This window comes from Apaloderma vittatum, unplaced genomic scaffold (assembly GCF_000703405.1).
Source record: "Apaloderma vittatum isolate BGI_N311 unplaced genomic scaffold, ASM70340v1 scaffold4446, whole genome shotgun sequence".
Lineage (NCBI taxonomy): Eukaryota > Metazoa > Chordata > Aves > Trogoniformes > Trogonidae > Apaloderma > Apaloderma vittatum.
In genome coordinates this window covers 1,130-15,648 of record NW_009721105.1, presented here as the reverse complement: position 1 = coordinate 15,648, position 14,519 = coordinate 1,130, and the positions used below count along the sequence as shown (strand labels likewise).

At 36.1% G+C, this 14,519-nt stretch overlaps 1 protein-coding gene across 1 annotated transcript in view; it reads left to right on the top strand.

Annotated features, from left to right (window-relative positions):
• RP1 (retinitis pigmentosa 1 (autosomal dominant)) overlaps nucleotides 1–13,914 on the top strand; it is a gene marked incomplete at its 3' end in the record, with an annotated part of 53,818 nt that extends 39,904 nt beyond the window's left edge. Inside the window, exons 14-19 of the mRNA XM_009871233.1 lie at nucleotides 812–985; nucleotides 1,624–1,836; nucleotides 2,927–3,104; nucleotides 4,745–4,876; nucleotides 11,619–11,821; nucleotides 13,825–13,914. Of these exons, the coding sequence (XP_009869535.1) occupies nucleotides 812–985; nucleotides 1,624–1,836; nucleotides 2,927–3,104; nucleotides 4,745–4,876; nucleotides 11,619–11,821; nucleotides 13,825–13,914 (990 nt within the window). The remainder of the gene's footprint in view (nucleotides 1–811; nucleotides 986–1,623; nucleotides 1,837–2,926; nucleotides 3,105–4,744; nucleotides 4,877–11,618; nucleotides 11,822–13,824) is intronic.
• Between the last annotated feature and the right edge of the window lie 605 nt (nucleotides 13,915–14,519).

The window sequence follows — 14,519 nt, the reverse complement described above, 5'->3', positions numbered from 1 at the left end:
ATTTTTCCTTTACTTCTAGAACTACATTAAATTTTATAGATAGCTTTTTGGAATATGAAGCCTTTACTTCAGAAGGTAGTGCCTTGGAAATTTCCCTAGAAATATTGGTTCTTTGAGTCTTAAAGATGCTGAAAAGATGATGTGAGCCAGAAATATTTTAAATTATTGGGCTGATTATTACCGTTTTACTTTTAATAAAATCCTAGTTTTATTTAAATGTGAGAGTGATGATGGAGTTGATAAAATATTTAAGTATGTATTTTGTAGATTTTGTCTTTTATACAGCAGGTTCACACAGCCTGCAGACCTGAACAGGCAAGCATGGATAATGTATTGCTGTACTCTTTCATGTAAAACTTCTGACTTAAGTGTTTTCTGTATTGAGAACTTTTATGGAGAACAGTGTAAGTAAATGAGGAGAAGCACTGAGGCAAATGAAAGAGGGCTGGTGGCAGAGTTGCTGTAGTTCATTCCTTGTCCATGTCAATTTTATATTCCGACCTTCTTTGCTATGTTTGCAGGCTGAGAATCTAACTCTCTCAGACAGAGGCACACAAGTATCTTTCATGTGGTCCTCAGATCTGTTTCATCTTAAATTGAACTTTCTGTGCTATCAAATTCTAGAGTCCACAGTTTTAGGGCTTTGGTATCAGGACTGCAAATCTGAAAAATACAAAGATGTTTCTATATTAGACAGGCAGTATTGTGGAAACTTGAACAACAGAGAAATTATATACCCTGTTCTGGATTTTGTACCATAGTAGTTGATGTAATTTATTATATTTTTTTATTCCTATTTTGACTTTATTAGAGCAAAGATAAGACTTGCTGTGAGCTCTGTGTTTACCTTCAACCAAATGGTTGTGTCGTTCTCGAATCAGCTGAGAACCCAGGTCACACTGTTATGTTCGATCTTCAAGGCAAAGTGCCTGATGAAACAACAGGATATGCTGGAGTTTCCAAGGAATTTGTTGTGCACGTCAAGGTAAGGTGAGCAGAGAGAAATTAACAAGGCTTTTCTAAGATTTGTTGCCAGAAAGCCGATTGTATCTAGAGGATTGCAATCTGGAAGATTGATCCTTTCCCACCAGGTGGAGCTAAACTACAGTTTAACGGCTAGGAGGCGCTTGACAGGTTTTCCTTCACAGCTCTCCCGGGGAGAGTGATGCCCATGCTGCAGCTGGTGTATGCAGTAGGGTGGGCTGTTTACACAGGAAAGATGCATCCTTAAACTTTTTAGTAAACCTTCGGAAAGAAGGAAGGTAGGTACATATGGGATAGCTGCATCGGAAATTAATTATTTTCAAAAGGGAACAAGTTCCCTAACTTGGCACATTCCCTGTGCTCTGAATGCTGTGCTTCATCTCTGAACAAGAAAAAGCAAGGGAGCTGTGGAGGAGGGAAGGATTTTTACCGTTCAACTTAGTGTCTGCACAGAAAGCAGCAAACATTTAAAGGCTGGAGGTATAGTTTAATTACTTGGGACTTATTAATACATTTCCATGTGTAAAATGTAAATGAAAAAGTGCTTAAGATACATTGGTATGAACAATATAAATATCAAAGTTTACCGTGGAGAAAAGCTGTGCTGTTCACAAAGGACTTCTTGTCTGTGGTCTGAAGGGTGTGTTTCGCCATGGTGCCATCATTCTGCTCAACACAAGTCTATGCCAGGCTCTGTCCCTTAGACCTGATGGGAGCTGCAGTGGAGCAGGTCAGCAGCGGCAGGATTCCTATTGGAAAGTGCACAAAATCAGCTCTGGAGTCTGTATGTTTGAAAGCGTGAGAAACCCAAGAACATATTTGAAGATCGAAGACGACCAGTGTAATGGAACAGTAAGACGTTCTTGTTTGTATTTCTCTCTGCAGATAGTTTGAGTAAATTGTCAGTGATAGCAGAGAATAGTTTTGCTTGCTTGGATAAAAATGGGATAAAATGTTATCAAAGTTCACATTTTTTTCAGATCTTTTCCTTTGTTTGCCTAAGATATAAAAATATAAGAAGACAAGTTGTCATGCCTATTTGGCACTTAGTTGTAAAGATTTTGTTTTATTTTTAAACTATTGAGAGTTTGGATGCAGTTAAAATTTGTTACTAGATAAGTGATAACTCTCAAGATTCTGTTGTGCTAATTTGTTTTTTATTAAACAACCACAGTTATACCTGTGTGAGTTTGGAAGATGATAATGTTGGCATCCTACCTCTTGCAAATGATTGTTTTGTCTGAAAGACAAAAGAACCATCTTTTTTTTCTTTTTTTTTAATTCATCAGGCAACTGCATAGAGTTTACTCTTGAAATACCTCAACTGTAGCCTGTATATTTGTAGTAAGACTAGGCTTGGGGGAATAGCTGAAATATTTTGATTTTTGGACCTATAATATTCTCTGCCTGCTAGGATTTTAACTATTGAAGTTTAACATTTGAGAGCAAAAAACAGAATAGGAAACTAGTATTTGCTCATTAATGTTTACTAATCCTGTGTCTATTTGCTGATATGAACTGATAAAATCATACTGAATGTGTCAGAGCACAAACATGTTCAGGAGTTTAAAGAAGTATTGAGTCAAAGTAAATTAATGATAAAACCCACTAATGAATAGTTAAGAAGTAAGCTGATTAAGTGTGAAACTCATTTGAACATATCCTAGATTTTGGCTAAATCCTAAAAGAAATCAGAATGTGTTCATATGCCATCTTTCACTTACTCAGATTGTCTTTCTGTTTACAAAGGAATAAGCAAGGCCAAGATATGTGTGTATATATATATATATGTGTGCGTGTAAATGTAGGATGTTGTGAAGAACCTGAAGTTAATCTGTGATGTTATTAGAAGTTAGTAATATTAAAGTCTTAAGAAATATCTATTTTGCTTAGCTGCATCAATTCAGTTGTGGAATTCATGTTTCTGTTTTTGATTTTCTAGGGCACTGGTGATGAGTACTGTCACTTTAAAATTGAAAAGAATTTGGAAACTGGATCTGTAAGTCTAGAATCAGTGCAAAATAAAGGGATATATGTTGGTCTTCTGCCGGATGGCCAAACTAAGCCAGTCATTAACACTGGAGAGAGAAACATCTTTTTCTACCCACAGGTCATCAAATGTATGTAATTTCTTAATATTTGAGTTTGCTTTAGTGATTAGTATTTCCAAACAACAAATTCAAAGCAAAATTGTGAAAGCTAGATTGATAACATTTTCTTTGTTGTGCTTCAGTAATTTGAAAGGTGAAAAGTTTATTGTGCCTCCACTTGATTTCTAGCTAGTTAATTTTTTCCATTTCTTTTTATAATAAGAAATGATGCAGAAGAATCTATTATTTTACTGAACACAAATTTTTGAGCATAAGAATTGAAAAAAGGTGACAAGTTGGAGATGGAGTTGACTTCTTGGGTCTATTCCCCAATCTAGCCACAGATTATGGAAGCCTGGGAGCTATATGTTTCTATAGATTGCTGTCAGCTATACCACAGTCTTTCCTGATTTTATAGGGAAAGTAGTAGACTTGAGAGAGGGCCTGCTTGACAGTGTTCAGTTCCTTTTTTAATGGTACTAGTACATTGGTTATGTGATTCTACTGTCTCATGGTCAGATTTAAGAGCTATTGCAGTCAGAGAGCTCCCTCACTAGGGAACTGACCTGTTCTAATCAACCAGCCAGGACTTGGATATTAGCTCACAGTACATTCTGCATCACTGTCACTGGATTGTCTACTTATCCCTTCTCCAAGAGCATGAAGTTTTTAGCTGGAACAACTGGCCACCAAGCTTAGCTATCTGACTTGGATCGTAACTGCAGGAAACAGTGGAATTACAGTACTTGTGTTCTTATCTGGTGGACATAGCTATAGAGATCAAGAAATGAAATATCTCATGAAATGCTTAACTGGTGTTCAGTCCACAGCTGAGAATTTGGTCAGATTTTTGCCAGACACAAGAAGAACAGGTTCATCTTGAATGCTCTGACCAGCAATGGGAAAGTACAAACCCAGTCTTATTATGAATTGCACTAGGTATATTGTGACCGAGACACAAACATCAAGAAAGACACTGCAATCGCATCCCTACTGCTTACTACCTACTTGCTATAAAAGGACAAAAATATTTTGGTCAGTGTGTCCTTGTAGAAATGACAAAGGTATTTTCCTTTGTTACTTTCTGGAAGAGCAGCATTTTCAATGACAATTTTCAACAGTGACTTACTGATGCCATTAAAATAAAGCTAAATGTTACTTTGTTACAGGCTTGAGTTCTCCTGAATCCTTGTTCCTCAGTAAAAGGAAGATAAAAGGAGCTAATATTTTCCATGAGAGCAACCAAGATTGTCTGTTTGCCACTTCATATTATCAGAAATGGCATATAGCAGTTTTCATTTCAGCATTCACACTCTTTGAGAAAGGAAACATCAGGGGGGTGGGGAAGCATATCTTGGAGAAAACTACGTTGTAACAAGTAATTTTATTCATATTTCAATGTTAAATTGTTACTTAGATTTTCAAAGCAGTAAATGGACTTTTATTGGTATGGCAGATCTTTTCCATTTTTTGTGGCATGCTGCTAACAATAAAAGCTAATAATAGCTAGTGACTGTGAAATACATAGAGAAAAAAAAATTGGTGTTCACTGTGTTGAACAATTGTGAGATCTGTTATAAGTGTTTGTCACTGAACATATGGGAAACTTCTGAGATTAAAAAAAAGGCAAACTATTTGTAGCAAGTGACAGAGTTTACATATTGTTTTAGTTGGCCGGAAAGAGCCTATGGGAACATCTGCAGCACCCAGTCAAGAGAAGAAAGACTTCAGAGAATCTCAACTCCAACCAGCAAAAGCCCAGAAGCCAGTATCTCAAAGCTTTCCAACTCTTCCACCCTCAAGTAAGCAACAGTTTACAAACTAATTTTGATACAACATTGTGTTGTGTGTGTCTCTGTGTGCATCTGCAGTGGCTTACCTCAAGAAGTACAATGAATGGCTTTTCTAGACTATTGACTTCTGTGTGCAACATAAAACACGTTACAGGTTGTTTTGGTTTTTTTTTAAAGAACATTGGAATGTGCTTTATTTATAATGCAACAATCAACATGTAACTTTTGAATAACTTCACATTACCTTTTCTTTTTAAAGTAAGTAGCATTTATCATAAGCACTAATTCTGTGGAAATTGATTGATTGAATCCAAATGTCACTGAAAGCAATGGAATATTTCTCATTTATGTTCTCTCTCACACATGTTTTCTCCTTTGATTCACTGGATGTAAGAGTAATGTTTTGGTACATTGCATGTTAGCTTTATTACCTATGTTTATGCAGGTAGGAAAAGATAAACAATGCTCTGATCATGCTTCTGGAGTGATACACTACCAGACATGTTTTACTAGAATGAACAATTACTTTCTTCTTAGCTAAAGAAGTCGCACAAATTGTCTAAGACAACTCAGAAGTTTTACCAGAATATTCGGCATCCTAGTAACCAAAGAGGGTGCAATTAAGGAACTTAAAAAAAACAGCAAAAAGGGAAATGAAACATCTCTCGAGGAGTGGGGATGATCATCTTTGCTTCCTGCCACTCTTGTATTTCTGTGCACCCAAGGGCCCCGTCTGCACAGCCTGAACTATGTCACATCACCATGAAAAGCAAATGGGATAAATGGAAACTACTGAGCTCCATATGGCACACTGAGGCACATTCACATGGTGGAAAAAGATCTGTGTTGAGGGATAGGGATGGGCTGGCCACTAAATGCTGACAGATGCTCTCTAACCCCTCTCCCTTCCCAAAATAGTAATGGAAATGGAATAAGGCAGACAGATTTACAGACTGGAAAGGAAAACTAAACCAGCTTGAATAAAACAATAATAGTACTAATAACAAAATAATAAAAATAATTAACTATATACAAATATGTACAAATTGAACTACTGAACCTGAGTCCTTCCTCATAGCAATCCCCACTGATGCTGCAAAGCAGGTGGCACTGGGGAAGTCCTAGGCTCAGCGGCAGAGGGGACACAAAAGCTGGGAACTCAGACTTGGGATCAAAGGCAGAAGAATGGACCAAGTCCTTCTTGGATACTGGCCATTGAAGAAGAAGCCTTAACTCCTGTGATCCATCAGTTTTATGTTGAATATGATGTATATGGAATGAAATACTCTTGTTGGTCACCTCTCCTGCCAGTTACTCATCAAAGGTGCAACCTTTTACTTTCTTGTGACCCCTTTTACTTATAGCACCCCCAGCGTGGCACACAAGAGCCAACAGTGACCTTGGTCACTACAGGAGCAAGTATAAGCAAGAGCCTTTCTGCATCCTAATCCCTGGCAGTAACTGTGAACATTATGTGTTATCATTTCTAGTATCAGATACTGTCTGCAAAAACATGCTGCTAACTTCAGAAAAGTCAGCCTCTTAGAAGAGACTGAGCTGAAAATTAAAATTACCGAACAAAATTGGTTCCATCTAAATCAAAGCAGGACAATCTGTTATGTTGAATGAGCTTTAAAGACGATTGTATTAGAGCTTCCACTATGAGAGATGTATTTAGTTGACAAGAGGTGGTCCTGAAGGCATTCAAGTAGCATATAATTCCAGTGGGTTGCTGATTTGGTTTTGAGCTTGGTTCTCAGACTGTTATTTCAAAGTGTATGTAAGTCTGGCAACCTGAACAAGGCATCCCACATGACAAACATTTGTAGTGTATAATGTGAAGAATCAGGAAGGATTTTTAATAAATTCAGTTGAACCAAAGTTTCCTAGTTTAATTCAAAATATAGGTGTGGAGTGTTTTTAATTACAGTTAATTTTTTCCAGCAATGTTGTTTCCATTTTTAGCTCAGAATACCCACTTTCTGTTTCTAATCTGTCAGAACTTCATGTCCTACTATTGTGTCACAAAGTCTTCCCAAAGTGTTGTGAGTTGTCAGCAACTGGTGAGATATGTTGTATTTGAAAGCCACGGCAACAGTACACAAGCCATCAAACCTGTTTTCAAAGAATCTGGATGTTTTTAGGATTTGATACAAAGGATCCTTTTATAGAAGCAATATCTGCCGTGAAATTGGTTGCACAGAGTCTATAGCCTTTTGTAAGAAGTATTTCTGATATTCATAAATGTGGACTCTTCTTATAGAAAATGAATAGAAATATCAAAGTTACTCTGACCTTCTGAAAATGCTCATTTTTAAAAGATATTTTCACTTAGAACACTTTAAAGGTAACTGACTTTTGACATGCAGAGGTAAGCTTTAACTTTTAAACTGGTATTCATCAAGCGTGCATCTGCTTTTTTTTTCATTCCCAATCATCATTAGAAAAAGATGATATTTGCACTGAGTATACAAACCAATGCTATGTTTATCTTCTAAACTCAGAGTGAATTAAGCCTTAGGCTGACCAGCTCATCTTTTTTATATCTGTGTCTGCTGACTGATACTAGTCTTTTGGTGATTGTTTTCACAAATAATAATTACTTTAAGACTAATTAAACTGAAAACTGTGCTGCAGCAGTTGGGGCTTCTCTTGTTGCAGTGTGAGTTCCCTGTTTCTCAAGAAACTTCTTTCACTGTACAGGGATGATGGCAGGTCCTAGTTTCTACTTGAACATCTTACAGGATGGAGAAATTTGAGTGTCAGGGACAAGTCAGCTAAAATGCATGCAAGGCACCACATTATAGATTCAAGACCGATCAAATGTGCTACCCGAAACAGAAGGGATAAAAATATATGGTTAGAGGACCGCAAGGGGAGAGGGATAAAGGAGATGAAGCAGAAGACACTAAAAACTTAAGGCAAAAATTGTGGATTTTTTGAAAACTCATTTTTTACTCTTTTGCTATCAGCTGCAAAAGCAAGGTGAAATCAGCAGCCCTGCTGGAAATGCAAATTTGTGTCATATTAAGTATCAACTAGGGAGCATACAAAAATCTTCTGGGATTTCACAAATGACTTAGTACTGGGGTTTTCCTCTCTGTTTATTCCTTGTATTTCTCAAACCAAGTTTAAATTTCAGTGGTGAGAACATGCTTGTGTGTGCTAGTGAAAGTGGGGGAGAGATGTCATTAGCTTCCATGACACAAACACAGCCTTTGATGTTGAGAAAATCTTCGTGATTTGGTATTAGCAAACTGTGTCTCTGAGAAATGGTCTCCATAGCCTCCACATTACTTTTCTGTATGTCTGGAATACTGTTAGTTACCCTTAATTTTGAATATATTTTACTTACAAGAGAAAATAAGATACAAATAAAATCTGATCTTGTTTCCTTTTGCTTTGCACTGGAAACAAAAATACAAAAAGATGTAGTAAAAATATATCAACTTTATTGTTTCAACTTCTGCTCTAAAGATTAATTTTTCTGATGGTTATTTCAAAAGTGTCACTCAATCATATGGTCTCCTGGGACAAGATAATTTTCTTTTTGCTTTACATTTAGGATAAGTAAATAAAAACATAGAATTACTTCTGTGAAACTGTGTGAAAGATTGTGACTTCATCATTTTTGTGAAGGGCTATCAGAACGAATCTTTTGTCGCAATAAATTTACAGCATGGTATCATGAAGTGTGTAAACCGCCACGACTAATACAGGGTAACCATCAAATCCTGTTCTCAGACTGGAATATTTGTAGCCTGTAGCAAATCAATGCCTCTGATTTCCATTTGTAAGATGAGCCAGTAATTTATGAGGCAAAGAGCATTCCAAGCCTGTGAATTGTTTGTGTATTACAACAGTTTTTGAGAGGTAGGAGATTGAGGTTGCAGTAGCTTGAGCAGCAATAACCTGAGAGTGAAGTTCTTGTGCTAAACATATGAAGTAGCCTGGGATTCCTTATGCTTCTTGAACACCTGTGCCTTTCATGAAAATTTTCATCTTTTTGCTGAAAGAAAGATGTAGGTTTAGATAGCTGGAAGGAACTCTGTCTTTCATAGGTGAGGAGCTATGTCACTACTATTACAAGAAGTTATACAATGAAGTTCTCAAGAATATTTATTATACTGAAGCAACAAGTTTGCTATAGTTCTCTTTTTTCAGTCACTAAAAGACAAGCGCAATTAAGTTTTTGTTCAGAGAAATGTAACATGTTTGCTTTTTGATTTATTTGGATTTTTATATGTGGATTTTCTGTTTTCTTTCAGAATAACTTGCTCTCAGTCATGATGAAGAATACAATAAAAAGTGATTATTATGACATTATTGCCTATTTCTAAATTACTATAGCTATTCCAAAGTCATGCTACTACTGTTAGAAGCACTATTGTAGAAATCATGCTACTACAGTTCTGAGTCTCTCGAAAGCAGATTAACCAAATTTTAGACTCTTTACCAGGACTGAATTCCACCGATTCCAGATTTTAGTACCGATTTATTATAGAACTTTGTACTGGATGTTAATTTCTTTGCAATTCCTTGTGCCATTATTTTGCTTCAGTTGAGTTCAGTGCTAGTGGGTCAAAATTCAAGTTTGGTGCTTTAGTTACCATGTTGATTTAAACTGTAAAAGTAACCCAATGATCCCAGCAACTATGTAATTCCTTTTGAGTAAAACTTTTAAGAGAAAAAAGTTTTATTTGATATCATAAAAGTGACATTTGAGGAAACTCCAAGGGAAGATCATGATCCTCGAATTGATCCTTTTTCACTTATCTATTTTGTTTCAGCAACGTTTAGGCAGGGTATGGAATTTGTTGCTTAAAGGAGTTTGTTAAGAAGCAAGTCTCAAGGATTCAAAACTAATTTTCACTTTGCCTTTGACCTTGTATTTTAATGCTAGCAACAAAACAGATAAATTTTATCAATTTTTGTCATGTGCGTTGCATTATTTCGTTTAGTATTTGTACTGAGCTTGCCTGGGAGGGACTTAATTTTGTTCATTGCGGTCTGTCTGCTGCTGTGCTTCAGCCCGGTGCTCAAAGCAGCGCTGATAACACCCAGTGTTTCAGCTCTTGCTGAGCAGTGCTTGCCCGACTCTGAGTCCGTCTCTGTTTCTCCCTCTGCTCTCCCAGTGAGTAGATGGGGGGACACACACACACAGAGCCAGGACAGCTGACCCCAACTGACCAGAGATACGCCACACCATAAGTTGTTATACTTAGAAATCAAACTGGAGAGGATTTTTTCCAAAGCAGTAACTCCTTGTGGACTAGCTGGGCATCATTCTGCTGGTAGTGAGAGACTCTTTTGCACCAGTTGTCTTTCTGTTTGATTTGGTTTATTTGTATTTTTAGATTGTGGTGGGGTTTTTATTTTTATTTTTTTCCCTGTTGAGGTAAAGGCAGTTTAATATGTAAAGGGAAAAACTCTATCCTAGAAAAGCCCAGTACGGTGTTTTAATCAAACAAATAAAAAGGCAAAAGGCTCTAATAGAGCAATATGTAATGCAACTGGAACATACACAGTGATGCAATGGGAATTCTTCACAAATCTGTATTGGGGGCTATTTAAGAATTCTGCAAATTGTAAGTGAATTTCATTACATGTTTGGAGACTCTGGCATCCAAAATCTTCGTTCATAGAAAGCTACTTAATGGATGAAGAATGAGCTGGGGGATACAAAAGAAAATTAATCTGCAGCACAGATTAAGTTCATTACGGTTAGCATATTAAAAAGTCTCTTTACAGTCACATGAGAAGGCCTGACAAAGAGCAGTTCAGGAACCCCTGCAGAGCACAGTATATAGACACTCCATTGGTTCATCTTTTCAAATTTAGGGTTTATATCTGCCTTGTGTCAGAACAGAGTATAAATTCCTGGGGGCGAGGATTCCCCCTTTTGGGAAAAACTTCATGGTCAGTGATCCTATTGTTGAAACATCGTGTTCCAGACAACTGATATTTGTAAACCCCATTTTGATTAGAATATTCAAAATTAAATTTCTTTGTCCCAGGAGAGTATTTTTTTCATATCCCAGAAGTGCTGTTTGATGTCTTTGTGTGTATATATATATACATACATATATGTCTTAAAGGTAAATGAAAAATCACTAGGTGCTATTCTGAAGTGAAGTATGTTTTCCAAAATTATATTTGCTCAACTCTTGAAGCTGTGAAATTCAAGAAGTGGTGCTGTTACGCTATTGTCTTATTCACACAGGTCTGCCTTAGCCCAAATGCCAGCACTGTGTGCCTAAGTATGGTTAGGCAAGGATTCAAGGATTTGTGCTTTTTTTGGAGTATTTTACAATACTTAACTAATATTTAACTCAAAGTTCATTTCCTGAATACTTTTTCTTTTTTTTTCATTTGAAATGCAAATGTCTTTCTCAAATGTGATTCTGCTAATAGTGTCTCAACACAAGGCATTAGAGGCGCATTTACAAGTAATTCTACTCATTTCTAAATGTCAGACTGAGGAACCAGAAATGTTGATTTAATGGCCACAGGTGTGCATCATAACATCCTTACTCTACACCAGAATATGTACAAAGAATATGATGATAGGCTCAACTAATCAGTACATTTTGGTCCAGACAGGAAACATAAATCAATCTGTTCAGACTATCTCACAGTGAAAAAATACAATCTCTCCCTCTGTTATGGACTCCTTATGTGCTGAAGTTACAACAGCGACTGGCAGTTTCATGTCGATTTTCATCTCCCACTAATGTTCTGTATTTCACAGAGGAAATGAGAAATGCCCAAGGTGGTGAGTGTCCCCTTCCTTCAGATGATGAATGGAAGGTGTCAATGCTGACAGGAAATGCAGGAACTGAAGCAAATGTTGTTCTCTGGATATATGGAGACAGAGGAGTCGCTGGACCAATAATTCTTAACAAGGACAACAGAAAGCAGCTGTTTCTTCCCAGGCAGGAGGATGAGTTTCAGGTAGTTAATGAAGCCTAAGAACATTATTTTAATGTGTACCTTTCCAGAGATTATTCTGTCATAGGAGAAAAACATTTTTTCTTTTCATATGTTTACTGCATACAATAAATCTCCATCTAATCTCTGAATTCTGCATTAAATCTTCTTGGTGCGTATAGTTAACAGGAGGGGAAATGCTCTTTCTTTTAACCCTCTCTCCCCTGTATCGTAGCCCAAATTGCACAACTACATGAATAAATAAATAAATAATCCATGTCTGATGTAAGGTGTGTATATCATTTAGGGACATTTAGTGATGAAATCTTCATGTATACAGTTTTCAAAGCTTGATATGAAATGTATACTATAGAACTAGTTCAGTTAAAGAAGAAAACCTTTTTTACAGCTGCCATATTGTAAATAGCTGAAATCCCAGAAACTTTGCCTATGGAATTCCTAGAAGTCAAATAAAAACCTATGTGTTATCATATAATGAAAATATGGAATGCTGCTATTATTTAAGCATAACCCCACCTCTGTCTTAGTATGGAAATTACATCTAGGTAGGCTGAGAGAAAATTACTGAAGGGACTAAAACTTGTTTTCCTTAAATCTTTCTGTACGAGATGCATGTAGCACATTGCTCTCTTCAGCTAACTGAAGTTATATTTTTCACATTTTGTAATTTTTTTTTCTGAACTCGTGAATTCTTATAATAAAATCTTGGCACAAACCAAGATTGTTACTGTCAGTAATATTAATAATAATACTCTCTATAAATAGGGCATAAAAAGGAAGATAACCAACTATAATGTTCATTTTCTAAGCATGTAGGCTATATATTATGATCCACAGGGAAGCCTGTCCTCCTAATTAGTGAATAATTTATAAGCAAAATTGGATAATGGCATGTTTGCAGTGTTAATCCATACATTCCTAAGAGATAGACCAATTTTTCTTCTCTAAAAGAGATATTGTCCATTATGGTTGCATGCTGTGGATATTGATCTTGTGAGAGAGCAGAATCTTCCTCTCAGCACTTGGGGCTACTACTATGATTCTTTACGTCATGCTGACACTGTTGCTTTCAGGCATGAAACAGCAAATGTCACCAAAGTGCTTTTAACTCCTTAGTCTAGAGTAGATAAATTTGCAAAGAAAAAGCCTATGCGTAGGATCTCTTTTTTCTTTTTTTCCCTTTAAACTTTATTCTGTATTTGTTTATCAGAGTGAGTCTTGAAATAAGGATAGGAATTCAAGACTTAAAAAAAAAAACCAATATCCTCTTTTTATAATTTACATCTTAGATCTTGATATGGCTTCACTGGTATTTTCTAGGTAAGAAGATTTTGTTTTTTAAAGTAATCAACTTAATCATAGCTCTCACTAGGACTTCTAGGAAAAGAACAGCTTCTGAAAGCCTGTAATATTCAGACAATTTGGAGTCAGATTTCTGTAACCATTTATTTTATCATCCGTATGCACATCTATGAAAAATTCAAGTAGAGCTATCTTGAGAAATGAAACTCCTTCATATATGGCCTTCCCTCTGTTACTTTACCCATGTGAGTAGTCATTGTCTAATACTGTGCATGAGAAAAATCAAGAAAGATACCAGAGGTTTTCTTCTAGAAGATTTCTGTTTTGCATGGAAGTCACTCTTTGTGTTCTGACAAAGTTCAGTGTGTTTATGTTTTGTACTGATACCTGAAATGATAATGTAATTTTTTTGTTTTAACTAAAAACCTAAAGAGGGACTTGTTAAAGTAAATAGACAACATGGCAGCACTGCACATTCAGCAAACACAAGCTCTGTGAATGAGAAGACTTTATCTCATATTACTTGAAGTGGGTTAGTTTGCTTGTGCAGTGTGGAAAGTTACAACGGTTGTTTTTTTTCAGTCAAGCTCCGTATGTGCACTTGCTGCTTAATCAGCATGCAGCCTCTACCACACAAGTTTAAAGTCTAAGTTATATGTATTTTTGTTGGTAGTGATATATTATATTCTTTTGGCTTTGTTCAGGTTAAAATAACAAATGTTGGGAATATCTACAAGATAAGAATTGAATTTGATCAATCACTGAGTGGACAATCAGAGTGGAACTTGCAAAGGGTGAGATTTTTCCTGGCGATTTTTTTTTCTGCTTTAAAAATTTTTATATGAACTAAAAGCCCATCTTTTCATGAAGCCACAGCTTCATAAATAAAAAAATATTGGTTGTGATATGTTCTTATTCCTTTGTCTTCTTGCTTTAGAAATGACAAAAGAACTGATACAGTCCATCTCCTGAGAGGTGGAAATATATAGCATTGTTTGTCAGTTCTTACTTATTCGTGTAGTTTGTAAGTATCAATTTTTGTGTATTGATGGGTTGTATGAAGTTTTGCTCTGAAAGCTTGCTTGTGCTCTTCAGTGTGTGTTGAGGTAATTCTAGCTATCTATTCCAGGTATGAAAAATTAGAAATGATGAAGCAACAATTATGCCATCACAAGTACACGCATTGAATGAGCAGTTTGCTTGAGAGTAGGCTAATCCTAATAGGCTCAAAAAATTGTGACTATTTTCAGCGAAAATGAAAGTGCTAATTTTTTACAATTTGGTGGAAGACTTATTTTCTGCTTCTGTTTTTACTCTATTTTTCTAATGATATTTAGAGTTGTTCACTAGATTAATTTCTTGCTAACACTGACCCACATGCAAGATTTATTTCAGAATT